Genomic DNA, 25,971 nt, shown 5'->3' with positions numbered 1-25,971 from the left:
TTTTTGTAAGCATCTGCTTGTTTCAATCTTACAGCAACATTATTTTGACAAGCAGCACTCACATCTGCAAGCAATCATGGCAATTACACCTCGTTCTAGGTACAGAGACCAAGACGATGACTTGAGCTCAGATGATTCGTTTGATTGGAGCAGTGATTCTGCACCAAAGACCAAGAAAAAGACCACTAGAAAAGGTGCAGTCCAGAAAAGTATAATGCAAATACGGAACCACTATGGCTAAACCATTGCATCTCTTATACAGCAGCTGCCGTTGCCACCACCAGCAAAACTTCTTCAGGTAAGGACATGGATAAATTCACACCGATGGCCCCCGATCGGCACCTCAATCGTTTGGTTTGACACTTGAATTTCTTATTCAATTTGAAGCCAAGGGACCTATCAAGAAGGCAAAGAAGCCAGGAAGAAAGCCATTGGAATCTGTTACTGTAGGTGTTTCGTACTTTTTCGGAAATGGCATTGTATTTGACTGACATTCTTATTAGGTACTGCCATCTGATCCAAAGTCGAAACGAAAGGCACAGAATCGCGCAGCACAACGAGCATTTAGAGAGCGCAAAGAGCAGTTTGTCAACAAGTTACAAGATCAAATGCGTGAGCTCCAACAAGCTAAAGAAAAGCGCGAGAAGGAATTGTCTGCTGAGAATGCTCGACTCAAGAGGGAAAATGAAAAACTCAAGGAAGAAAACTACTTGCTAAAGGATGCTCATTTTACATTTCAATTCTCGGCAGCCAAGGAGAAAGATCAAGATGTGGATGGGCAAACAGAGAGCAAGGTTCAATCTACACCGATGCCGTTGGTCTCACCACCAAACACAGACGATCAAACCATGCTGTCCTCGCCTGACATGGATAATCAATCACAGGCAGATAAGTCCATGTTCAGTTGTGGCTGTGAAGACAGTAGCAAGTGTGGTGAATTATCGGATTCTCAAGGCGGTAGTACATCGGATTCTGCCCGCTCCATGCCAGAAACAAGTTTTAATGTAGCAACCGAGACCAAAGAGCCTGAGTTTACTTTCAACACCACCACAGATCAAAATTCATTCAGCCTGTTACAACATGGTAAAGAGAACCCATTTTTGACCCCCTCTTCCAATGAAGCCGACTTTTTGATACAGAATGAACCCTTACCAGCACTCTTCGGCGCAGAGATGGATTTTTTTGGGGCTCCTGACTTGACCAATTATGAAGAGAACAGTGAACTGGATGCTTTTTTTAGTGAACAAATGCAGGCACTAGTAGATCAAGAAGCCCTGCTCAAATGTGCGCCTGAGAATGAGAAACCTTGCAAGAAGAAGGTGTTGGGTATGCTGCGTCGTTCTCGAGGAGCCAACCGTTCCATTGCTCAGATCAATCAGGATGTAAAGAGCTATTGCCCTGATTTTAACTTGGATCAATTGTGTCAAGATTTGAAAAAGAAAATTACATTTGAGCCTCATCATACCTTGACAGAAGACGATGTTGATTTATACATTGAATGTATTCAACGACATGCTTAGAGCCTCTCTCTCTCTCTCTTTCTCTCTTTCTCTACTCATTACTCTTATTTCTTTCGCATTGTTTTCCTCCTTACTTTTTGTATCATTCTTTTTTCTCCATATCCCATCTAATTTTTGTCAATATCTTTTCATCTGGTTGAATAAAAAGCCACGTGCCGCAGCAAAGATCAGATAAGAAAACGATTTGTTTGTTAAATTGTTTGAAACCGTAAATTAAAGATCCATGTCTGATTGATGACATAAATTTTTAACATGCCTTTATTCGTATTTACATCTTGGGTGCAAGACGATGGAAGGGTATGCTCAAAAGTCTGACGATATCGCAATACATCTATTTTTTTTCAGGATATTAGCTAGTTGCAATCTTCAGCAAAAGTGGATGTATTTACCTCGTCTTTTAATTGCTTGTAAACAATGCCAGATTTAGCCTTGGGAGCCCACTTCAAGGCAAGTTCCTTGGCCTTGTCGAATACTTGGTCTCCAGGACAAATAATATCAACAAGCTCTTGGTCCAAGGCTTGTTGTGCAGTGAAACGATGGCCTTGCAAAACCATATCACGATAGGTCTTGGGGCTCATCTTGTAGCGCAAAAGGCCGGCCATACCAGGGGCAAGAGGAGAAGGAAGATCCACTTCATTCATGCACATGTATCCACGATCAGAACGCATGACACGGTAATCTGGTTTGATATTAATGCCCCAGTTTTTTTTTTTTTTTTTTTTAAAAAAAAATCAAAATTTGAGTTATACCTACCATGAGCAAGAGCCAACATACAACCACCGGCAAAAGCATGGCTATATACGAAAGGTACAATTAGCGTTCAATTGACGCGATGAAACCAAGTTTCTTTCAATTACCCGTTGATGGCAGCCACTGTAGGGATACAGAAGGTGACTAAACGTCTAAGAACTGTAAGGTAGATATCCATGAAAGGACCATAGCTGAGAGCATGCATCAAATCCAAGCCATTGCTGTAGATTTTATCATTGCCCAAAGTAACTAATGCCATGTCAACAGGATCCTCGGATGAAACGAACGCATCTTCAACAATTTCAAGCGCTTTGAGGATAGATCGACAGAATTGAGTGTTGAAACGGTTATCTTTGTCATGCAGATGAAGGATGAAGAGAGGTCCTTCCTTGGAAAGTGTCATGGAGTGTTGCTCCTTGCTGGGAAGTGCGATTGGAAAGTCTGACATGGCTTGGTAGATGTGAGTTATAGTAAGATAAACGAAAGAAATTATAGAAACTGGAGCTCTTTATGTATTTTTTTTTTTTTTTTTTGTCTCCCCATTTTCACATGTGTGTTTTCTAATGACAAGCACCTGAATACTCCACCAAAGGAAGGCGTAGACTTAAATTTTCACCCACGCCCTGGAAAAATGACAAATCGCAAATTGCAGGTAGAGATTCAAGAAAAACATTCTCCTCATTCAATCAAGAGAACAATCAAACGATGGGAAAACTTGCTCTGGCTAAACTGTTTCTATGCATGTGGTTCTTTTGGAAAGCACTCTAATATTCATGTGAATCTGTTTATGCTTCTTCAGCATGGAGGTTGTCAAGCAGTATTCAGTGACACCTTGCTGCTGAATTCCGTGTACAAGGATTATTTTAGCTTTTGAGAGATGTTCAAATGTTTATCAGAATGACAATTGAAAGTATAGGCAAGTCTAGAATATTAAAGGTTTATTTCAAAGCAGTGATGGTACAGAGACATTATGGATTGCTAGAAAAAGTATAAATTTATATGATATGAGGAGAAAACATGAAAATAAAGTAAATAGTACGGTTAGTCCCTATCGCTACCGTCCATGGCAATACGAACTAGAATGAGACGAGTTAGTCAATACATGCAGCATGTCAAATCAGACGGCTACTTACGGAACATGTTGATAGAGATAGCTACTACCACAAAGAAGGTCAACACAGCAGGACCATATTTATCAGAGAAATCACCCAGCTCATTTCTCTCCACTCGATCAGCACGATCATGGTATTTGTAGAGGGCGTAAATCATGACAGACATGGACAAAAGTGTAAAGATGCCTGCAGAAATACGACCCACGTTGTCAGAAAAGTTCAGTAAACCAATAGCCAAACCGCCCAACAAGAGCGTGAATTGGAGCCAGTGCAAAAAGGTACGTTCGTTAGCAAAGTATGTCTTGGCAGGAGGAGCCTTGGTAGGGATGGGACGTCCACGACCCTTTGCGGGAGATGCTTCCTTGCGGATAAAGATGGTCTTGGACTTTTTGAATAGATTCTTGAGACCAGCTGGCGATAGCTGCTTCAATAGACCATCCTCGTCCTTGTTGGTGCGATTGCCTGTGTGGAAGTTGCCATCGCCAATTAGTAGAGGTGTTGATTCGGTTGCTTCCCGCATGGCAATTTGAACATTCTCGTCTGTAGTCAATTTGGATCCATCGTATGCGCTACCGCTACTTCCAGACACTGAACTACTTGAAAGAGCCTCAGGGCGAGACACACCAAATACCTTGTTGCGAGGCTTACGAATGTCAATGTCCATTTGAGGCAACCAGAAGGGCAGATCGTTGATCTTGTCTTCCAACAGCGTAGCGCAACCATGGATAAATTTAGAAAACTTGGGCACAGATTCAACCAGATGAGAATTGACCAATTCCAAGACCCATTGGGGAGGTTCTTGACCAACATGTGTTTGAAGCTTGACTTCCAGCACGGCATAGGGGAAACGGCAGATGTCACTTTCAGGCAGCTGCTTGAAAGGATAATCCACGCCAATGTCCATGCGACGCCAGTTATCTCCTGATCTGTTTTTACCTTCATTATCCTCTCTGATAAGACTCAATTCCGTGTCCAAACTGATACGTACACGGGCATCGCCAGGCAATTGGAAAGCAGTACGGTTGTAAAAGGTGCGCATCATGGGGTGAAGACGCTTGGTCAGTGTGGTATACTGCACCTCTTGAGCGAGTTGCTCCAGTTCTTGGATTTCCTTTTCTGATTTACGGCCTTGCTCTCTTGTTTTAGCAAACAACTCATCAGTGGTGTAGGTGCCTTGAAGAAAGCTATTCAAATACTTTTCTTTGATTGGAAAACGTGCCTTGACGGACTTTTCACCTGTCCAATCTTCATGATGTGTTTTACGTTCCACGAAGATCGTGTTCGAATCCATGCCACCATACCAACGCATACGAATAGCTTCAGCTCCTTCAGTCTTTTCTAAACGGCCCATGTAGAGGTCAAAATCATCATTGTCATAATAGACGCTGGTAATGGCAGAGTCCTGGGTCTCGAACTCCTTGTTAGGGTTGAAAACGAGCACAGGCAAATGCTTGAGAATGACCAGTTTGAGTTCGGTGATGTTATCAGGATGGACCCTAAATGACAGCACACAGTTGATGTGTTAATTCCCGGTCAAATCAACACAGAGCATCTAATGTAACCTACCAATACTTTGTTGTGTTTCTGACAAAGGCAGATTGCTTGCCACCAGCACCTGAATCACCACCACGCTCCTTACCACGAGTGCGCACACGATCGTACAAGGTAGAGATGCGAATGATCAAAGCATCATAGTTTTCCTTGTAGAAGGGCTTTGCGTTCAATCTCACGCCAAACATGGGCTTCAATGGCCATCCTGTCACTTTCTATTGTTACAACGGAGAGATTAGACTCGCAGTTCAAGCAACACTGATTCCCCCCCCCCACGTGCGGGTGATGATTGGTTTGAATCATGGAATCTTTGATGCACTTTTTTTTTACACTCCTTCCTATTCTATTCTGAAACTTACATCATGCTTCTTGATGATTTTCAGAAAGCCAGTGTAATTCAGTCTTGTAAACTTGGCCAAATCATGTACGTCTGCAATGATGTGCCCCAATTCAATCTCTGAAGCAGTAAAATCGTCCTCTTCGGGATTCTCGGACTGGCACAGTATATCTACTTCTCGAGCCTCGTTCTCGATACGACGGTTGATCTCTCCCAATTTGACGCGCTGAAATGAATACACCTTATCGAGCTCCTTTTCCAACATTTCAACGAATTTACTCTCGCTTTCTTCAGACCAGGCACCACCGAGTGCCTCCTTTTTGAGGATAGATTTCAAATCTTCATACGCTAGATGATGATGTGTGTGTATGTGTTGGTTACCATTTATACACTTTGCCCCTGAGATAGAACAACATAGGATCACAATGACAACTTACCAACATAATGATATGACCAATCAGGGTTCAAAGATGTACGAAGAGTATGTCCAAACTTCATGTTAAATGAGTTCAAAAGAGGAACAAAGTGAAAGAAGAGAAGAAGAAAAAGGTTACCGAGATTCGAGAGGAAAGCTTTGGCCCTTAAAAATACAGTTTTTTTTCCACACTTGAAATCCAGATAACATTTTGCTGAATGTGGGCAGCAATTAGAGATCCGACACTTTAATACAAAAAAAAAAGCAATTAGAGATCCGAGAGGGGGCTTGTGCTATGCCATCTTCCTAATTTGCTTGATCTGCCGGGATCTTGATCTGATCGATGTAAACAAGGTCCTACGAGATGGAACCTACTTTGGCAGTTTTCTCGAAAAATGACTCGATCAAAAGTATTTGGTTAAATAACAAGAGCTCCAATGGATGTAGGGTTTCAAGAGCGGTGCATTGGCAATCGAGTTGGCAATGTGATGCGTTAACATTTAATGACCAAAGTGACAATGAACAGTACTCTTTAGTACGTATACCTTAGTAGCACATGCCGCATCTGCAAGAAAGCATTCAGTAGAAAAGCAACTTGAGCGCAAGTGTCAATTGGCTCATGCAAGAAAACATTAAGACTGACATGGCCTATTGCCTCCAGTACTTGACGTGCCTGACCGTGACACTCAAGCTGGCGTATACAACACCAAGTAGTTGGTTGCATCTAGCATGATTTCATTTGAATGTATTACTTATGTTGCTCATGGCGTCAAGCTCATCACCAAGGCCCAGCGTAGACCCGCGTGTCAAGATGCTAATGATTCCTCGACATTCTCTAACCAATTATTAGACCAATTTCGCAATCTGATTTGCTTACGCTTGCTGTAAAGAGCACTGTGAAAGCTTAGAAGAGTTGGAAGAGCAGCTTACAGACGCATACCATAATTAGTCATCTCGAACCTCATTCATTACAAAACAACTGATAAAGTAAGGCCTTAAACAGTGCACAACGCATCATCAAGAAACATGCAAGAGCTTGTTCATTTTGTTTATACCATTTAAATAAGCATACCTGATGTTCTTGCAACGATTTGTAAGGAAATAGTTGAAATACTTGCAGTGTAAACATCGCACACAACATCTCCAAGCTTTTCAATACAAGCAGAGCAAGAAAGCAGCCTTCACTGGCACATCAAGTGATTCCTCATCACTTGAATCGCAGTGGCACTATTGTTTAAGAAAAGTCTATCACTCTTGATTTATTTACAGCATGTTTATATGAGAAGGGTCGAAAGACGAATGTAGTGTATAGAGATAAAGAATGGTATTTAGTGATGCTGTGAATAGTCTTCAGGAGAGCTTGGGAAAAGTGAATGAGAATCAGAATCGTCCGAATGAGAATCAAACAAAACAGACGATTGAGTGCTATTGTTTCCTTCCTTGGGCGAATCCAAGAACTGGGCCATGAACTTGCGTCGTCTATTTTGCTCCTTGAAGAAGTCTTTGTCTTGCAAATGCTGGAAAGATCCATCAGGCATGCTGACGCGACGACGGCTGAGGAAGACCAACTCATCGCCACTACCGGCATCACTATTGTTTGCATGATTCATAGCATCATGTGCCTCCATGCTCTGAGATAATTTCTCAGTTTCAACATCGGAATAGCTATTGAAACGGCCAGCACGGTTGTTCTTATTGCTGGCGTTGGCACGCAGTAGCCGACGCACTTTCTCAATGGAAGCTTCAATGCGCATTCTGTTGGATATCATAGAGATTTTGGGCCAGGTACGAATTTGACCAATGCTCATCAGTTTCTTGAGTCTCTCAGTATCAGGGTCTGCAATTGTGTAAAGCCAATCTGAGAGGTTTGATTTGGGCTGTGATGGATGACATGAATGTGAGTCAATCGAACTGAAAATCGCTTCATCATGTGCGCTTACCAGGATAGTGACATTGCCATCAAACTTTTGTAACCAAACGGAACTCCAATCTTGATCATGCACTTTGGGTAAGAGTTTCAAGGATCGCAAAACCTTCAGCCACTTTGCCAGATCCAGTTTCAACATTTGCTCAATGGTGGAAGCCAAGAACCCACCACGCCATCCACGGCCTTCCAAATGAGTCACTGGTCTACCAGGGCTGCCTTGGTTTGCATAGAAAAAGACATGGACGTGTGGATTCACTTGGCTGACAATAGTGTAGTTGACATTGAATTGCGTGTTCAGGGCAAGTGTCGGGATATCAGTGGACAAACTGCCATCCTTGAACTTGTGACCATAATTGTACGGTATCAAATGAGTCGAGTTTCGCTTCTTTTGCATCAGAACCACTGGATTCAAAATCTAAAATTAATGTGTTAGTTGTCAGCCCCAAATTGTGGGCAAAAAAAAAAAAATAGATATCCAACTTACACCTGGAATAGCAGCAGAAGCCAACACAGCGCTCCAAACAACACAATCGGGTGCTGTGAGATAGTTCAAAAGCTTGGGTGGTGAATGAGGATCGTAGGGAATGACCGATACGTTAAAGATACGGCCTGTTCTTTCGTAAGCTTCCTTGAATGTGAGAGAGCCTTTGCAGAACCACATGGCCTCACGACACCATTGCTCTGCATCAAACAAAGATCCTTGTGTGACAAAACGGTAGAATTTGGTAGGCCAACTATCCTGACAAATGCGAATTCTGCTAGAGAGTTCAGGATTCAGGATTTGATCCAATTCTTCATCCGTACGAGTGCAGACAATAGCGCCCATCAAAGATCCTGCGGATGTGCCTGTAATAATAGAAGGGAGCAATCCACGGTCCAGCAAGGCTCGAATCACCCCTAGATGATAGTAACCAAAGCCAGCACCACCTGACAAACAAAATGCTGTGCGTCCGTAATTTTTAGAGTACAACTTGAATGCGAGCTTCTTTTCATCGCTGGAGATGTGCTTGTTGGATGCAAGTGCTTCGATGGATCGAGTCACTTCCTCCACGTATTCCTCAATAAGCGCTTTTGTGCCCAGGTATGTGTTACTGTAGAGTCTGGCATTCTCGATGCCAGCAAAGTTTTGTTTCAGACAGACATATAAAACGTCCATCAGCTTTGTTGCATCTTCGACTGTATCGCCTTGACGATAAATTTTAAGGTGTTTGACGACTTTTTGTAGCAGGCGATAATCGTAGTAGGCAAAGGGGATCGTCTTTTTCCACTCGTCTTTGTGCATGTAGTTGTCTAGTGCGTCTGCCGATTCGCACCACTCTTTATATGTCTTGGACGCACGCAGCTTGTTGCGAAGTATCCTTTTTTTGCCTCTCCTGAGCAATTATTAATTTATCGTTCTCTAATGCCATTTTTGTAACAATTGTCCTTACCAACTAAATACGTTTTCCCAAATGCGAACAATTTGACGTAGCGAGATGTAAGCGACCAATTCAACAAACATGATGACACCAATGATAATCTACCAACAGATGAGTACATTAAGCAAGGTGTCCATATAAATCATTGACTTACTATCAAGGGGTATTGTAGTAATGAGTGGGATATGCCCTTTGGTTTTGCGGCTTCCTGCTCCCTCAGCTTTCTTTTGGATGGTTTCTTTTGATCTTTAGTGCTGCTGCTGCTGCTAGAAGTGCTTCTCACTGGCAGGGCGTCTGTCCATGCTGAGATGTGTTCTGCGTTTGATGTATCCACCCCTTTCACAGGATCATACGCTAAGGCCTTCATAAAGTCGGATACATGGACCTCATTGACGTACTCGACATCCAGCGGGTTTTCCATCTTGCAATGCTTGTTGTCATCCAGACGCTTTGTTCCATAGCTGTCTGCACCTTTGGCTATTTTGTTTGTCGTCTTTTTTATTGCTTTTTCAGCGTTTTTAGTCATTTTGATTTAATATAAAAGAAAAAGAGGTTAGCATTGGAGCAGGTATTTGGGTATTTCCTGAATGGCCCAACATGGGCTACTCCGATCTTTACGACGACTGTTCAATGATGTAATTGGTTCATTGATAACCCAAAGCTTGGGTTATCGTATGAAAATATGAATCTGGCATGACATTCAATTCAGTTATATCCTGATTGAGATTCTGATGATGTTGTATTATTTGCTTGATAGCACGATTGCAAAATCTGATACCCCATTTCCACAGTGGATGCCTTGAAATGAATTGTCAAATGTAGTTACCTTTCTGAGCGATTTGAGCTAGCCTTTGATTGGATTTCAGTGTAATATCTTCCAATGGCAGGAACTACAGCAGTTGGAATTCATGCGAATCTTCTCGAAGTTTTCGGTGATTGCGGGCTACAGAGCTTAAAGATGCTTTCAGAGAGTTCCATTAGCGAAGAAGATATATGATTACATCTCCCGTTCAAACACATTGAATCCATTTAGCTAAACCCTTGTATTAAAGGAGAAATAAGGTTGCGAAACCTTCATTTGCAACTTGGGGACCAAGTAGGGAACATTGCGCAGCCATGTTGAAAAGATTGAGAACTGACAATACCATCATAACATAATAAATGTTCAGTCCCTAGACACTTTCAAAGCCTCAAAAAGGAAAGAAGTTGATCTGACAAGTGTTTTGGTAGACTGGCGTTATTAAATATAGAACGCAAGAAGAATAGCATGGCTAACAATAGCGTTATGTAATTTGCCACCCACTTTTTATACGCTTCAAAAGAATCTATTGCTGTATTGCCTTCATGATTATTAGAAGGGCATTGAGTTTGCCAGCCTATCCCATAAGCCAAAATTAATTTACACCCAGACTCATAGTCTGTTCCAGATTGGCCAAATCCTGGTGTTTTTCGACTCTATCCGACCTATTTTGCCAGATTCGACTATATAAAATGTGCTGATCATCCTATACCTCCTTATGCTTTCTTGAAGTACTTTTCAAGGCGCATCCGATGGTACCGATTGTAATAGGTGTCTTGAACAAACTTACTGAGCAATTTATAAAAATATGAAAAGAGGTTTCTGGCCAAAATGTCGAAAATTTACATATCAAAGTCCCACAAAGATGATTTCAGAGGTTGCTTTGGATCGATAGAAACATTTTGATTCAAGATATACCATAGTAAAAGTCTCCATTTTCAAGGTGAAAAACGCGATCGTTTGATTTTTGATGAAAACCATGAGGGGTACCTCATGCTTTTTGGTCGAATTTTGTTCATGTTTTTTTGATCCCCAAAAAGTTGAGCAAAGGTGTCAGAAAGTAACTGCCAGATGAGAGCAAGTGTTTGGTCCTATTATGACAATCTAAAATGGCCTTGGACGCGAGAAAACACAGCTCAAATGCATTCAAATTTTGCTGTATTATGGATACTAAGGACTAAAAAGTGGAAATACCAGTATGCTACTTGCCCGTATATGAAGTAGATACGTGTATATGGATGTAGAGCATCAGATAAGAGTCAGATCCACAGATATTATAAAGGGTTTTCATGTGTAAGTAGAGGGTCAGCTTGAACGTAGTAGTATTATGATAAGATACACAAGGGTAACCGGTAACTCGAGCTGTCGCTGTGCAGGTTGGTTCTCTACCTTCGCTACGCTTCGGTGAGAACCATCCGAAGCATAAACACTCATATGATTAGTGATTATATATCAATCAACAATCAGGGTTCTTCTTCTAACATTTTAGCTATATTAATATTGGGATATCAGCCAAAGGCCTGCGGCAGCGCGAGCCGTTTGAACGTAGGTTGGTTTTCACCGAAGCGAAGCGAAGGTAGAGAGCCATCCGAAGCATAAACACTCGCACTATTTAATGTGTTTCCAGGCTAAAAGCCAGCAAATAAGATGTGAAACGCATTAAAGAAACTTGACAAGATGCCTTATTGAATGCATGAATTCATTTCACTTTTCTCTTCTCGCCTAATACTGCCATCAACCAGTATTAAATCCAAGTCGCAACATTCTAATAATACAAACTGATGTTTTAGTTTGTATTGCTTGAAATTTTTTTGCAAACGGCTTGTAACTGTGAGCCTGGTTCTCCTATGATGCTCTGCATCTATATTAATGAGAAAAGTTAATGTACAGGCAGACAGCATACCTCCATTAGCTCTTACTACTCGAAATTATGCCGCATACAGCCAAATTTGAGTACATTTGGGCAGTGATTTCTCGCGTTTCAAGCCGTTTTAGACTTCTAGATTAGCACCAAACAACTCCTCTCCTCTAGCATTAACTTCCTGACACCTTTGCCCAACTTTTTGGGAACCAAAAAAACATGACCGAAAATCGACCAAAAAGCATGAGGTACCCCTCACGATTTTTATCAAAAATCAAACGATCGCGTTTTCGACCCCAAAACTGAAGACTTTTAATAAGGCATATATGAATTCAAAATGTTTCTCTCGATCTAAAGTAATCCCTGAAACCTTGTTTGCGAGACCTTTATATGGAAAATCTCGATTTTTTTTGCCAAAAACCTCATTTCATATTTTCATAAATTGCTCAGTAAGTTTATTCAAAACACCTATTACAATTGGCACCATCGGATGCGCCTTGAAAAGTACTTCAAGAAAGCATAAGGAGGTATAGGATGATCAGCACATTTTTTATAGTCGAATCTGGCAAAAAAGGGGCGTGTATGACATATCTGGGGCAAAAATTGTTTGAATTTCCATATTTAGTAATTTTGGCGAAGCCAAATTTTTTTTGTAATTGAAGGTTTTGATTGTAATAAATGCACGTAGAAAGTGGTATTGCTCTGATATTGGCAAGATTATTATCCAAGTTAAATTCTTGAATTTTACGGTTTTAATCCATGTAATCGCCTCATACAGTAAATTTAACGCCGAAGCAAAAGATGTTCATAAGAGTAGTAGGTGTCTAAATGACACGGTGCTTATGGTACTAGCAAGTATATTTCAAAGTATCCGAATACGGAATAATGTATACGTGTGCTTTATAGAAAGGTGGGCTTTAACTGATGACAATATATCATTTTTGCAATCACCTGTTGCAATTTTTGGCATCCCAGATACCTGGACAGCCAGATGTCGCAGCACATTTCAAACATCTTGGACTACTACAGTCTGTTCGTTTGTTTTTACCATTGCAGACTTCACTTCCACAACCTTTACACTTTCTTGCTGTAACCCTTTTTGTTATTACTGGTGCTTTCTGGTAGGGATGTGGATGGCACATCTGCAGTCGAGGTGAGATGAACCTGTGTGTTGGGACCAGCAAGGCAGTTTGGGGCCTGTGATCAGGAACGGGCAAGACATCTTGTAGTCTGTGGCTAGGAACAGGCAATGATGGCTGGAAATAGTAGCCAGCAGGGAGGACATTGTGCTGTAGGTGTGGCTGTTGTGGTTGCGGTTGAAGCAGTTGCGATGAAACAGATGGCGGCGGTATTTGTGCATCAATTGTGGCAGCAGAAACGACAGCAAAAATATTGTTGATGGATGGTATTCTTGGTGATGCTGCTGGCAGTAGTTGAGAAGGCTGATTAGTGGAGACGACTTGATGCTCAATGAGTCTCAAAGCTATTTGATGAATCTCCTCTGTTTTGGATACTCCGTCTTGTAATTCGAAATCTTTATAATACTTCTCGAGATGATCCGTGGTTTTATAGAATATATCAATACCGTTGGCCTTTTCATTGAACTTGCTGGCAAAATCAACAAAATTTATCCTTCTATTGTTGCTATTCTTGTAGTGAGTTTCATAAATGACCCTGAATTCGGATTTCTCCTTCATCGTATGGACAGCGAGCACGGCAAACTTTGTACATTGATTGTTTGCAACAAACTTGTAACGGCCAAGATGTGAGCGCAAAGTTGACCCAACTTTCATGAAGACAGTGTCTTGGAGCTGTGGAATTGTTTTGTCTATAAGAGGCAAGCTCTCATCCGTGATCTCAGAGGGCAAGATACCAATTTTGACCATCTCTTCATTTGGTAAAGGGCATATACCAAAGAGCTCACCAGAACCGCAATATTCCAAAGCATTCACAGACAAAGCGATGTTTCTTGTGTCAGCACTGAATCCCATTTTTTGACGCAAGAGATCAATATGCTGAACTAGCCAGGGATCATAATGGCTTTTGTAAATGACTGAATGCCTGTTCTTTGAACCCACGTCGAGATTATGTCTCAGCCTGTATTCAGTAAGCATCGCATTAGCCAGCTCTGGACCAGCACCAAACGACCCAAACTTGCGAATCAAGTTCTGATGGACTCCGCCTTCTAAAGAGTTTGTTCCACGGATGCATCTATAGAGTGTCAGCTTGAGATCGTCCAATTTTCCTGTCTTAATGTACAATTGTACATCTGGCGGATCAGACACATGGCCTAACTGCACTGTTCTCAAGACAGCAGCTGCTTGATCCCAAGATTTTTTATCAAACAGTGCTCTTCCAGATTTTGCGCACTTCAGAGGGCCGTAAGAAAGAAACAAGGATTTTAAAAGAGGAAGCAACACTTCAGGAGCAGACACCTTTCTTCGTACTCTTCTCCACAACCACGCACGATCGTATTTCATCTTCGAATCCCAGGTGTGTGTAAAGCTTGGATCCCTAAGTCTTTTCTGTGCAAATGCCGCGATGACCTTTTCTTTGTCAGTCTCATCAATCGTAAATAAGCTTTCACTAAATTTTCTAGTGAATTGCTTATACAAGGTGTGTCTCTTATAAGGCTTGATCATATCCATCAAATGAAAAATGTCTTTGACGACGCGAGTAAAAGCAATTTTGGGATCAGCATTATACCAAGCAAACTGTCGATAGCCACTGGTAAAGCCAGCCTTGTCAACCCTGTCTATAGCATCACCAAAAATCTCTTGCATCTTTGACTGAATTTCTGACTCCATAATAGCATTGGGATTGCTTACTGGCGTAGCTATTACAGGATCGCTAGGGGCGGTAGGATTAGCAGAGGAAATACTCGAGGCTTCAGATGGTGAAGCAGCTGTGATGAGATGAGCTGCAGGAACTCTCAGTTCAAATGGTGGTTCACCATATGTTTGCAAAGCAATACCATTTGCCAGATATCCAGGAACATATACTTTTGTAATTCTTACAGTTGCTGTGCTACCATTAACCACGATTTCGCCGTAGGCAACAGCTTGACTGTTTCGTGGAGGCATCACATCTACAAACGAACCAACTGGACAGGTAGGAAGCACACGATTACCAACAGGCAGATGATTCGCAGCAACACTGTAGATGGCCAAACTAGCCCAAGCATCAATTGCAGCATAATTTAGAAGATCTGGCGAGAGGTCAGCCATATTCCATGCGCTTCTTTGAGGGCCTTTATCAAGAGGGGCACCAAGTATACATAGCGAAATGTCTGACAATGACATTGTACCTGTTGAGATTAGCTGCCGTGCAGAACAGAATGATCCTAGCTCCAACTTCGTTTTGCATTCAATTCCGAACCGATTATTGAGACGAGAGAAATCAACACCAATGCTTCTTCCAACTTTCGTGATATCAGCATTTACAAGCACATCTACAAGCTCCTTGGGAAGTGCGAGCCAGGATCTATCAATATGCAGGACGTCCACTGTATTGCCATGAGCAATCTGAATGACATCAACTTGATCGTAATGCGGATCGTCATTCACATTCCATTCTGTGTCAAGTCCAATAACCGAGGGCTTGCCAGCGTTTCTCTCGACTGTCAACTTGTCATTCAGATCCTTCATCTTCCTAATAATCAACCCTACATCACGATTGAGATAGTCTACCTCAACATCATTTGGCAGCCTGAGGAATAACCGGTTTGCGTTGCTGTTTGCAGTCTCTTGCTGACGTGGGACCTCTTGAATGACCTTCAAAGAGTCGAAGATGCTCTCCAAGAATCGTTTATCGCTTTGCACATTATCAGTGAAGAAAGCTACCGGCATCTCATGTCCATAAAGTTCGTATGCTTCTTTCATTTTTTGCAATGAATGCTTCAGATAGATAAGGGACTTTGAGGGGACCAGAACCTGATGTACGATCTCCTCATACTCATTCGTCACGGTGAACAAGGCAGTGAATACACCAGCATCCTCAATTTTAGCGATATGTTTCGGGAATTTGAAAGAGTGATCGCACTTAAGCACCTTGCCGTCAAGAAGCATGGCATGTTTGTCCATCTTTGGCTTGAGTTCCTCGATCATTGCTGTGTACAAAGTCCTGAAATAAGTGGCACTTGGTACATAACCAGCATACTGGTGAGGGTCTTCAAAATTCGAGTAAGGGAGGAACGAATAGTTTCGGAGGAGTCCTTTCTTTTTAGCCAAACATGACAGTAAGTACTGGAGTTCCAGCTGATCATGACGAAGAACATGCAATTCTCGGAGTAACTTTTGGAATCTCTGAGGACCCATTGAGTTTTGCATGCACGGACGAAGGAGATTTGCGACAGTTTTGGAAACACCTCCTTTGCTAGTCAAAACGGCAGGGAATTCCATCTGAAGCTCCTGTGGCAATTGTCGCATAATGATGGGGTCGTGAGATTGCCATGAGTCTTCAAATCCAGGCTTTTTGCATCCAGTCACTGTACATTCGTATCTGCATGACAACAGATAGAAACAACTAAATTTCATATTAGCAATCAAGCCAACGTTTCAGCCTTTAACTACTCTACTCTTACTTACCTTGCAAGATCAACGATTCTTCTAGCATGCGGATCCTTGTTGAAACCTTTGCTTTTCAATGGAGATTTACACTTGGGGCATTCTAAAGACTTGGACCTGTGTGGAAGCAAGTGATGAGGTAGCCACAGAAATACTCGAGGTTGATATAGGCTTTTATTGGGTTCCTCTTTCGCCGGTAACTTCTTCAGCAGTGCAAAATAGGGATTAACTGGCTCCACCCAAAAAGTATTCCTGTCGTATTCAACAGGACGTCCGTCCTCATGCAAGCGGGCACAAAGAGACTCGAAAAAGTCTCTGTGCTGAGTGTTGAGAGGGAGATCTTGGACAGTATCATTGTCTTCAGCCTCGCAGTTCTCTTCACCCTCTTCTAATCCAGCCTCTTCAGGGACAGAGAGCTCTTCTTGGCTTTCAGATGTTGATGACTCGCCCTGATTTGAGCTGCTTGAAGGATCAATACTTGTTGCTGCTGCATTGAATTTAGCTACTCGCTTGAAGGCTTGTGTGATTGTAGCTTGATTCGAAATAAAGCCTTTGGTAGCAGAGAATCGAAGGGTAGAAAAGCTGCGTGCTTTTCCTTTGTCTTTATTGTTGCTATGTTTGGTAACTTTCCCCATTACTGTTCACAAAACGCATAAATAAATGAATATAAAAAGGAGAAAGGGGGTAAATCAGATTAGGTTTGAAAGTATAGTAGGGCTTTTAAATTTCATATATATTTCTACAGCCGGCCCTAATTTATGATTTTATTGGCCAATATAAACCAATCATTTATCTTATTAGGGCCGGAGTTTTGCCCCAGGTATGTTATCCCCGCCAAAAAAGGTCGAATGGAATCCAAAAAGTTCAAAAACAACAAATCAGGACAGAATATGGAGCAAAAAAATAATCGGAAATTTAACTGGATTTGGCCGCCAAATGGCTAGTAATGCTATCCTCATGAGGGAAATCAGTCGTTTAGAAGCAAATAAGAAGAAAGTTGCGAGTTAAAAATAGCTGTAATTTAGCCCCACTTGTTTAAATTGCTTCTGTTGTAATTTTTTTTTGTATCTGATAGAATCGATCATTTCAAACTGCTCATTTAAATGCAAATCCTAGTACGAAATGCAAAATTGCCAACTTGCTCAAATTAGAGGCAGTAATGCTACAGAACGAGAACTAGGGTTGCGATAAGTTCTCGAGCGGGAGTTTGCAGTGTAACAGGGCAGCTAACAGAAGGTGTAGAATTTTAGGTTTTGTGTACACCTGAATAATTCAGTTACTGAAATTAGTGAATCATAAACTAGTCATTTATGCTAATTTACGGCTCAATGTTATCTCATACATCTATGCAGCCTAAATATGTAACCGTATTTGTTTCATAATCTCCTTGACAATCACGAAAGACGCTTACTACTATAGCAGTGTAAATTTATATCTTTGACAGTATGAAGCGTCCGATAAAAAGTAAGGAACTAGATCACAAAACTAGCACATTACACATATTTCTACTAAATGCTGTCTAGCCCCAAAGCTTCAAATCAATATCTCCATTTTTGCTATCAACAGGGTCCGAGTAATACACAAAGCATTGATTTGAGTATAATAGTAGGATCCATAGCTTCTTTTGTGCGTGCAAACCATGAAATGGAGAATAAGAGGTCTGACATGATTTAAATATATGAGACTTGTGACGATGAGCTCACTAGCATTGCAAAAAAAAAGAGTTATATAATAAGAATGTTTGATAAAAAACATCACTCAATAAATCAATTCAAATCAATACTTCTGTGATCAAAATAGAGTAGATGTCTCACATTGGGGGGTATGGTGGTCTGTTCAAAAGTAACCATCGTGGGTGCACATGATCACTTTTTAAAGACATGTTTGTGTACATCATTTTCATATGTAAGAAAGTTTTGTACCTGCACACTACGCCACCTTGAGAAAAACTTGGTGAGAATACACACACACACACACACAAAGACGTATAGCACTGGCAAATAGCAGAGCAATAAGCTCCTGATTTTCTCTCTCTCTTTTCTGTTGTGCAATTAGAACAAAGTATAAATCTAATTGCTCCTATTGATATTAATCAACTTTTATTCAGTGCTCTCCTAAACGTTCATGTCAACAGAAGTAAAAATGACACACACTCTACCCATAACAAATCTGTGGGGTACTTGTAAAACAAATAATCTTGGCCTTTGCTTTCGAGTTACAGTAGTATATGCTGTTATAAACGAGAATTCAGACGGAGTACTGTTCCTAAATGTTATTGTATGACAGGTACATATGATTGGAGGTCGTTTGAATAAGGGAAATGCTTAATGTAGTAACTTAACTCGAGAAGTTCAACATCTGTAGTATTTTTAATCGATCAAATGGAACGCAAGAAATCCATTGAAATGGGATATCGTTTGTGATGCAATTTTGAAAGAACAATAAATGAGGAGATTATGTTTTTGTATAATGGGATCAAGGGTAAATCACATTACATCTACAGTGCATTGATCCATTCCGGGGCACAGTATCACTACAAAAAAAAAAAAAAAAAAAAAAAAAAAAAAGGAGGGCGATAGTTTAGTGCATCTCTCTTGCTCCCTTCTCGTCCCTTTGTATCGTTTGTCCATATACATGTTTATGTCAATCTACAGCATGACATTTCCAGAGACTTGTCATGACTTGAACTAGCTCATTCATTGTATTGCTCCAATCGACTACTTCGATCTGATACTGAGAGTTCTCTTGCGACAGGATTTAAGCTTTTTTTTTTGGGGGCAGCACACGAAAGGGATACAATAGAAGAATCAATGTTTGCTTTTTGATTCATTAACCGCCCTGAAGGAAATCTCAGCAACAACAGCTATAAATCCACAAAATCCGTTGGGAAAAAAAAAAAAAAAAAAAAAAAAGACTACAGACATTTGTGTTCCTTGTAACCTTGCAACTTGTTGTATTTATTCTGAAATTTTCTTTTTCCTTTCTTTTCCTTCCTTTTTGTTTCTGATCTTTTTTTCATATTCGTGTATGATGGCACCACCTACTACGACGACTACGATGAATAGCAACAATTACTCTCTGGACGATCAATTCAACAATGCCAGCCGCCAAATGCAGCGAATGCAGCTTCATGATATATCTGAAAATAACGAGGTGTATCAACCACACTATCATCAGCAGCAACAACGCAGTAATCCCAAAGACAGCTTGATGAGCCTAACACATCGTGTATCAAATGAGGAACTGAAACAAGCCATTTGCATTGAGATCAAAAGATTGGTATCTGACTATGATCGCCTCATTTCTGTACTCCAACAGAGATCCGAAATTCTGGAGCAAGAATACGAAAATTTACAGCTAACAGAAGATAGCTACCAACGCCGATATGAAAAGGCTGTCAGAGAGATGCAGTTCTTCAAGAAAAAGTACGACAAAGCAGCAGAATTAAATAAGCAATATGCCTCCATCAACGGCACACGACCTCGCAGCCCGTCCATGGATTCCAGCTCATCTTCACTGCACAACAGCAATAATCCAGCTTATACTAACAATATGAGTCCACCTCCTTCATCTGTCTCGGGTTCTGAAGGAGCAATGTATCATACCATGCCTCCTCCTCCTCTTCCTAATTCTCCATTGCCAATGGAAAACAAAAATAGTAGACACCTCTCTCGATCTTCCTCATCATCCACTACTTCATCCAACAATTCAGGTACACCGTATTGGACTGCTTACACATCAGAATTATCGCCTGCTCCTCCTGTACCTAGACTTCGCCAAAATTCAAACGCTGCTCCTGCTAGTATACATTCTGCCAGCACAGATGGCGATTCCAATAGCAGTAAATACATGTCAAGCAGAAAAGGCTCATGGCAACACATGCAACAACCTAGCATCTCATCATCCAATGCAAGTCAGGCACCTGCAAATGCTAACATACTCAATGCGCCCACAACACCTTCATCTGCTACTGCTACAGGTGGTGGTATTGGCCCACAGCCTGGTATTACTCGATCTACGACAAATGCCAGCCAAGCAGGTTATGTGAATAATTCAGTTGTCCAACAACGCAAGGTTGACCCTATCGCTTTCGGAGGTTCTGATGCTCTGTGGGAAACCATTGCTAAAAGCAAAACCCCTGATTCCACAATTGAAAAGATGATTAGGTAAGTGTGATACACTCAAGCCCCGGCAAAAATGACGGAGGAGAGAACCTAGTGTATTCACTGCTTTATGTAGTAACTTCTTGCGACGTGGTGGCTCTCCCAACACAGCAAAGCAATCGTCTAGTCATAAGGCAGTGAAGTATGGCTATGGTATGATCCACACATTGATTGTAATGAAGGCGTCGACCTCACTTGATTTACTTTTGCAACACGGTGCAAACCCCAATGCCATGACACTAAGTCAAGTTGAAGATGATAAAGTAACACCCGCCTATCTGGCCGCAAGTTTGGGCTGGCTCCCAGGACTTCAGGCTTTGGTAGAAGCAGGCGCTGATCTCTGCAACGCAAGAGGTGCTGGTTTGAAAAACAAAACTGCCTTGCAAGTGGCAGCTGAACATTGTCATACACCCGTTGTTGAGTATATTGTATCACTGACACCACCAAAGTATCATTCACAAGTGGATAGTATGGGTAAGTAGAGAGAGAGAGAGAGAGAGAAAGAGATAAAAAGGCATCAAAGATCAAGACATTGAACACTCTACATTTAGGTGCAAGTGCTCTTCATTATGCTTCAGCGTCAGGTCACACTGATCTTGTTTCCTTTTTGATTCAAGCATGTCAATTGCCGGTGGATCAAGTCGACATACGCGGTGAAGTGCCTTTGCACTGGGCGTCTCGTCATGGTCATCTTGAAGTCGCCTCTTTGCTCATTGAAAGATGTGGGTGCGATTTCAACAGTTATGTTCCCCGCAAATCAGGCACACCCTACGATTTAGCCAAAGCAGGCGGCCATAAGCGTTTAATAGAGTACTACAAAAAAATTGGCGCATTAACTGCCAAGAAGATGGACAAAAAAAGAGAGGAGGAGGCAGAAAGGAATGTACCTGTGCATTTAGAGTCTGCGTTGTCCAAGAATGGTCTATTTGGTTTCTAAATAAACTCAGTTACACTTGTATTTAAATAAGCATTTCGCATGCAACGCACGCTTTTCGTGGAATTACCATATCAAGGCAACCTTGCCATGTTCGGTGCCATTTTCTTCATTTCTCAATGGGAAAAGAAAGCAATGGGCTATTCTGCGCTGGATCCAGTCGATAGAGGCATTTTGTATGATGAACGCTCTCAATAAAAAATGACATGACTTTCTTTCGGTCTGTAACGAGCCACCATGTGTCTTGTTTTATTAGTTTCAACCATAGTACTTTGAAGAATCGATTTACGCGTTTCAACTTTCGCTTTGATACACACACTCCCAAAAATTCGGGCTAGTATCCCTCAATGCCTAATCTCTGAATACATTTAAAATTTATAAAAAAATTCGAATATAGCATCTTTTGGATTCGTATAGACTATAATGCCGGAAAGTTTGATTACTGAGCACAGCTTCCCAAACAAAACTAATGTTTGTTGATACAATCGCAATTTGATCAAATGATCATCACAATGATCAAATGCAGTAAATCATAGCATGTCATTCCAAATGCATTTTCAATCACACTTTAAAAATTCGTCTGAAGGATGATGTCAATCAAGTCTCAATCAGATAAAGCATTTAATTAGACTTAATCAAGCTCAGGCTGATTTATATGATTTGAAAAACGTTCATATTATCATGTAGGATTGTGAAATAAAAATTGATTTAATGGATCTGGTACCTGAAAATGACTTTGATCTGTTTTTTTTCAAACGCCGTAACCATGCTTTCAAGCGATGATCGTCAGGCACTTTATAACCAAAATTGACCCGCATTTTGATTCATTAATTGATGCTTGATTAATCACATTACTTGATACTAATCACCCCAAGTGTTATTTGGATTGACCAGGAACATTAGTTGTTTTACTTGATAACGCTGCTTGAAAAGACCACATGCAATGGCAACATTTACATTTCCCGATCATCCTTGTTCGATACCTTTCAATTGAATGTGTTCAGGCAAAATCTCACAGGCAAACGTCTGAAACAGGACACTGATTCAATGGTAATGTAGATTTACCAGCGAAAGATTTCTTCCCACCATGGTGGTAACAAATGTTGCAAATCGGGTGCCGTATACCCCAGGATGGTGTAATTGAATAACCGCAGACTCATCAAGCTGCTGTTACAAGCACTGTGTACATGATGTCTGCTTTCTTTTCAGTGTGCTATTCAATGATGATGATGGTTTCACACAACAGGTTTCTTACTCTTTTATTTTTATTCATTCTTTTTCTTTCTCTTTTTCTCTCTCTCTTTTACCTTCTCCTTAAATATTCCTTTTTGTAAATTGAATAAGCCTCAATTATACCACACTCGCTATCAATCTATTCATACATAGAGAGAGAGAGAGAGGATTTGTATATAAAAACATTGACAACATACAATTCATATCATCAATACAAATATGGTCAGCAACCCATTTCGGTCGACTAAATGGAGACATCGCTCAACTACCATTGAGATGAAGGATGAGGAATCCATACAGAGCAAAGCAACGCCACCATTACCACCATCTTCCCACCATCCATCGCAACCTCCTCCTTCAACACCTGCTGCTGCTGCTGCTTCTGCTCCTTCTACAAGTGCCCCTTCAAATACTAAAAGTAAAAAACATGGAAAAGAGGTTCCGTTCAATTCAGATAGCATTTTGAATGGCATTGGCGACTACATATTTGAATCCCCTCTTGGAGATGGCAAGTTCAGTAAGGTCATGCTAGCACACCATTACGCTACGGGAGCCAAAGTAGCCATCAAGGTAAGGAACATGATATATTTATACATCTGTTTTCAATTGTGTTTTCTAATTATGGTAATCTGCATAAATTTTTTCATTTTCATTTTAGGTGATCAATAAAAGAGCACACATTTACAGAGTCATGTCGAGGCTTGTGCGTGAAATTGCGTTGATGGAAGTACTGGATCATGAGAACATTGTGCAGCTGTATGAAACGTACGAAACTGCAGATGCCCTGTATTTGGTGATGGAGTACGTTGCAGGCTACAACCTCGAGGAATACCTGAAAAGAGTCGATAAGAGCATTATTCCTGAAAACCAGGCGCGTGATATCTTTCGTCAGGTGGTGATGGCTGTAGACCACTGCCATTCCAAATGGATCGTTCACCGAGATTTAAAGGTAAACATATATATATATATATATATATATATATATTAAATGCACTGCAAGCAACGTGTCATCACAATGTGGCTAATTTTATTCTACATCTGAATATCAAGACGCCAAACATATTACTCACTGCAGACCATCGAGTCAAGATTGCTGATTTTGGTTTGGGAAATCGATTTGGCTTGACAAGGTTAAAGACAGTCTGTGGTAAATGAAAGCAAAGATCCAAGTCATATGCCAACTATCTAAAATCTTCACATAGGATCCATGTTGTATTATAGCCCTGAAATTATATCAGCCAGATCATATGTTGGACCTGAAGTGGACTCTTGGTGCTTGGGTATCATGCTGTTTAGAATGACAGCCGGCCTTGAACTTTTTTCACATGCTAAGAGTAAGATATAACGCGGATGATCTCCTATACGTTTCGAGTTAACACTATCACAACAGCACCATCCGAATTGAAAAAGTTCATCCTCAATCGCCACTACAAGTTCCCATCTCATTTGAGCCCTGAACTACAGACCACCATACAAAAATGCCTCTCTATCGACAGGTACGATCGGCTCAGCCTAAAGACGTTCCTAAGCCAAGATCCCTGGTTCAACAATTACGGCGCCTTGGACGATGTCTTCAAGCAACGCCAATTCAATTCCTCTTATAATGCGCATGATGCCACAGAATCCTATGCCGAGTCAGCCAAGTCAGAAGACAGCAACCAGATCCAATTTAGTGCTCAAAACAGTAAGCGGCAGTGTAAACAAGATCTACAGGATGAAAGAAGAAGAGGCAGAAAAGTGCCCAAAACTGTCATCTACCACCTAACCAATCCAGCAACTTACTTTACAAGTCCAATCCCTCATTCTTCTCAACACCCAGTGCAATTAGACACTCAAAATCAAGTCGTGATGGACCTGAACCAAAACTTGCTAGTGACTTTAAAGCAAGTACGATTACAACAGATACACAATGTCAGTCTTACAGATCTAAAATCACCCATCAGCCATCTCTTCCGAAAATTCAAACGGACCGAGTCCAGTAGCAATGTTTTGAACCAGGAGCAAACGATGCCAGCATCAAATCCACAGCCAAGACAGCTCCGAAAAGCAGCATCGGCATTAAACATATCGCAGCTCTACAACAGGGTTACCAAGGATCATATCAGCTATTTCTCCATTCAATGCGACATTCGATCAGGGTCATCGACTACTGTTATATCGGACTATTCGACCTCATCTACTTTTACAGAGAACAAACGTGTGCGACAAACAAAGCGACTTTCTCATCGTCTTTCCATGGTGTTCTTTTCAAATACATTGCCTGACCTGACGGTTCAAAATCAACAACATCAACAAGATAGCGACCTCGAGCAAGCCAAGATCAACCAGTCGGAAATGATCAAAATTATACGTATGGTGTGTGAAATCTTGGGCATTACGTTTTATCAGACGAGCAGTTCACAATTGGTTTGTCTGCTGACATTGAGAAACTGTAAAAAACCCAACATCACTCCACAGCAAGCTCAATTGCCACCACAACCACAGCAACAACCATCCACGCAGCATTCATTATTCCGTTCAAAGCTATTCAGTTCCAGTGATCGACTCTCGGATCTACATCGAAAACAATCCACTTCATTCATAAGCAACAGTTCTAACCATAGTTCCCTGAACAACGGGTGGTGGAGCCGACAGGTACACAGAATATCAGCCCCATTCAGTGCAAGCCAGTCTATCCTACTCACCGGCTCTTCTGCCATGGCCATGAACAGTAGCCATGACCTGATATCCATGGGTCGATTGACTCAACAACAACAGCAACAACAATACAATTCGCAAGAAGAGGCCACCACGCCCACAGACACCACGGAAGACCCAGACGGATTTGCCATGCTATCCATTGATTTATTCTCTGTACCTTCTTCCAAATACAATGATGATGGTAGCCCACTACAAATTGTAGCCACCCGGTTTTCAAAGCTCAAAGGATCAACGAAAGTATTCAAATTCGCCAAAGGTTGGATTCAAATGCTCTTGTCACAGAATGCATCGACTACCAGCAAACAAAAGAATTTTAGTCGTTCCGATGCCGAAGCCTACATGAAATCAGCTGTGGAACACTTTGACGAAAATGATGTGATTCGACTCTAAATTATCGCTCTCACACACTTGTATACATGTATAAAATAATCCTCATTTATTCACCACCTTCCAAAGTACTCGCCTCAAGTCAGTCATTTCCACATACGTATTATCAGCACTATCCCTCCCCCCTTTACATCACACTTATATTATATACTTATTACTATTTATTCAAACTATCTTATATCATTATTTATTACTATCTTGATTAAAGCGACATACCATTTTGTATAACCCATATTATTCGAAAAGTAAATGTTACGGTTGATGCTATTAAGAAACAGGCATGAAGATGGTGACATTGC

At 41.1% G+C, this 25,971-nt stretch overlaps 7 protein-coding genes across 7 annotated transcripts; 3 read left to right on the top strand and 4 right to left on the bottom strand.

Moving 5' to 3' along the window:
- Nucleotides 1-76: 76 nt before the first annotated feature.
- On the top strand, nucleotides 77-1,520 carry ATC70_000911 (uncharacterized protein; the record flags this gene model as incomplete). Its single annotated transcript, XM_064820317.1, has 4 exons — nucleotides 77-194; nucleotides 263-298; nucleotides 388-446; nucleotides 504-1,520. The coding sequence occupies 4 exons, from the start codon at nucleotides 77-79 to the stop codon at nucleotides 1,518-1,520; spliced, it is 1,230 nt and encodes a 409-aa protein (XP_064684237.1).
- Nucleotides 1,521-1,788: 268 nt separating this feature from the next.
- On the bottom strand, nucleotides 1,789-2,718 carry ATC70_000910 (uncharacterized protein; the record flags this gene model as incomplete). The annotated part of the gene is made up of 4 exons (XM_064820316.1): nucleotides 1,789-1,851; nucleotides 1,910-2,199; nucleotides 2,274-2,314; nucleotides 2,378-2,718. 4 exons carry the CDS (start codon nucleotides 2,716-2,718, stop codon nucleotides 1,789-1,791), a joined length of 735 nt encoding a protein of 244 aa, XP_064684236.1.
- A 593-nt stretch (nucleotides 2,719-3,311) lies between these two features.
- On the bottom strand, nucleotides 3,312-5,768 carry ATC70_000909 (uncharacterized protein; the record flags this gene model as incomplete). The annotated part of the gene is made up of 5 exons (XM_064820315.1): nucleotides 3,312-3,346; nucleotides 3,404-4,878; nucleotides 4,949-5,148; nucleotides 5,293-5,618; nucleotides 5,708-5,768. 5 exons carry the CDS (start codon nucleotides 5,766-5,768, stop codon nucleotides 3,312-3,314), a joined length of 2,097 nt encoding a protein of 698 aa, XP_064684235.1.
- Nucleotides 5,769-7,013: 1,245 nt separating this feature from the next.
- Nucleotides 7,014-9,556, bottom strand: ATC70_000908 (uncharacterized protein; the record flags this gene model as incomplete). Its single annotated transcript, XM_064820314.1, has 5 exons — nucleotides 7,014-7,562; nucleotides 7,626-8,027; nucleotides 8,097-8,985; nucleotides 9,043-9,131; nucleotides 9,185-9,556. 5 exons carry the CDS (start codon nucleotides 9,554-9,556, stop codon nucleotides 7,014-7,016), a joined length of 2,301 nt encoding a protein of 766 aa, XP_064684234.1.
- Nucleotides 9,557-12,637: 3,081 nt separating this feature from the next.
- On the bottom strand, nucleotides 12,638-16,890 carry ATC70_000907 (uncharacterized protein; the record flags this gene model as incomplete). The annotated part of the gene is made up of 2 exons (XM_064820313.1): nucleotides 12,638-16,214; nucleotides 16,277-16,890. The coding sequence occupies 2 exons, from the start codon at nucleotides 16,888-16,890 to the stop codon at nucleotides 12,638-12,640; spliced, it is 4,191 nt and encodes a 1,396-aa protein (XP_064684233.1).
- Nucleotides 16,891-19,282: 2,392 nt separating this feature from the next.
- Nucleotides 19,283-21,355, top strand: ATC70_000906 (uncharacterized protein; the record flags this gene model as incomplete). Its single annotated transcript, XM_064820312.1, has 3 exons — nucleotides 19,283-20,421; nucleotides 20,495-20,892; nucleotides 20,970-21,355. 3 exons carry the CDS (start codon nucleotides 19,283-19,285, stop codon nucleotides 21,353-21,355), a joined length of 1,923 nt encoding a protein of 640 aa, XP_064684232.1.
- A 1,449-nt stretch (nucleotides 21,356-22,804) lies between these two features.
- Nucleotides 22,805-25,675, top strand: ATC70_000905 (uncharacterized protein; the record flags this gene model as incomplete). The annotated part of the gene is made up of 5 exons (XM_064820311.1): nucleotides 22,805-23,155; nucleotides 23,244-23,534; nucleotides 23,636-23,732; nucleotides 23,788-23,919; nucleotides 23,976-25,675. The coding sequence occupies 5 exons, from the start codon at nucleotides 22,805-22,807 to the stop codon at nucleotides 25,673-25,675; spliced, it is 2,571 nt and encodes an 856-aa protein (XP_064684231.1).
- Nucleotides 25,676-25,971: the final 296 nt, after the last annotated feature.

The sequence above is a fragment of the Mucor velutinosus genome, assembly GCF_035048745.1.
Source record: "Mucor velutinosus strain NIH1002 chromosome Unknown tig00000041, whole genome shotgun sequence".
In the NCBI taxonomy this organism is placed as follows: domain Eukaryota; kingdom Fungi; phylum Mucoromycota; class Mucoromycetes; order Mucorales; family Mucoraceae; genus Mucor; species Mucor velutinosus.
This window is presented reverse-complemented; position numbering and strand designations above follow the sequence as displayed.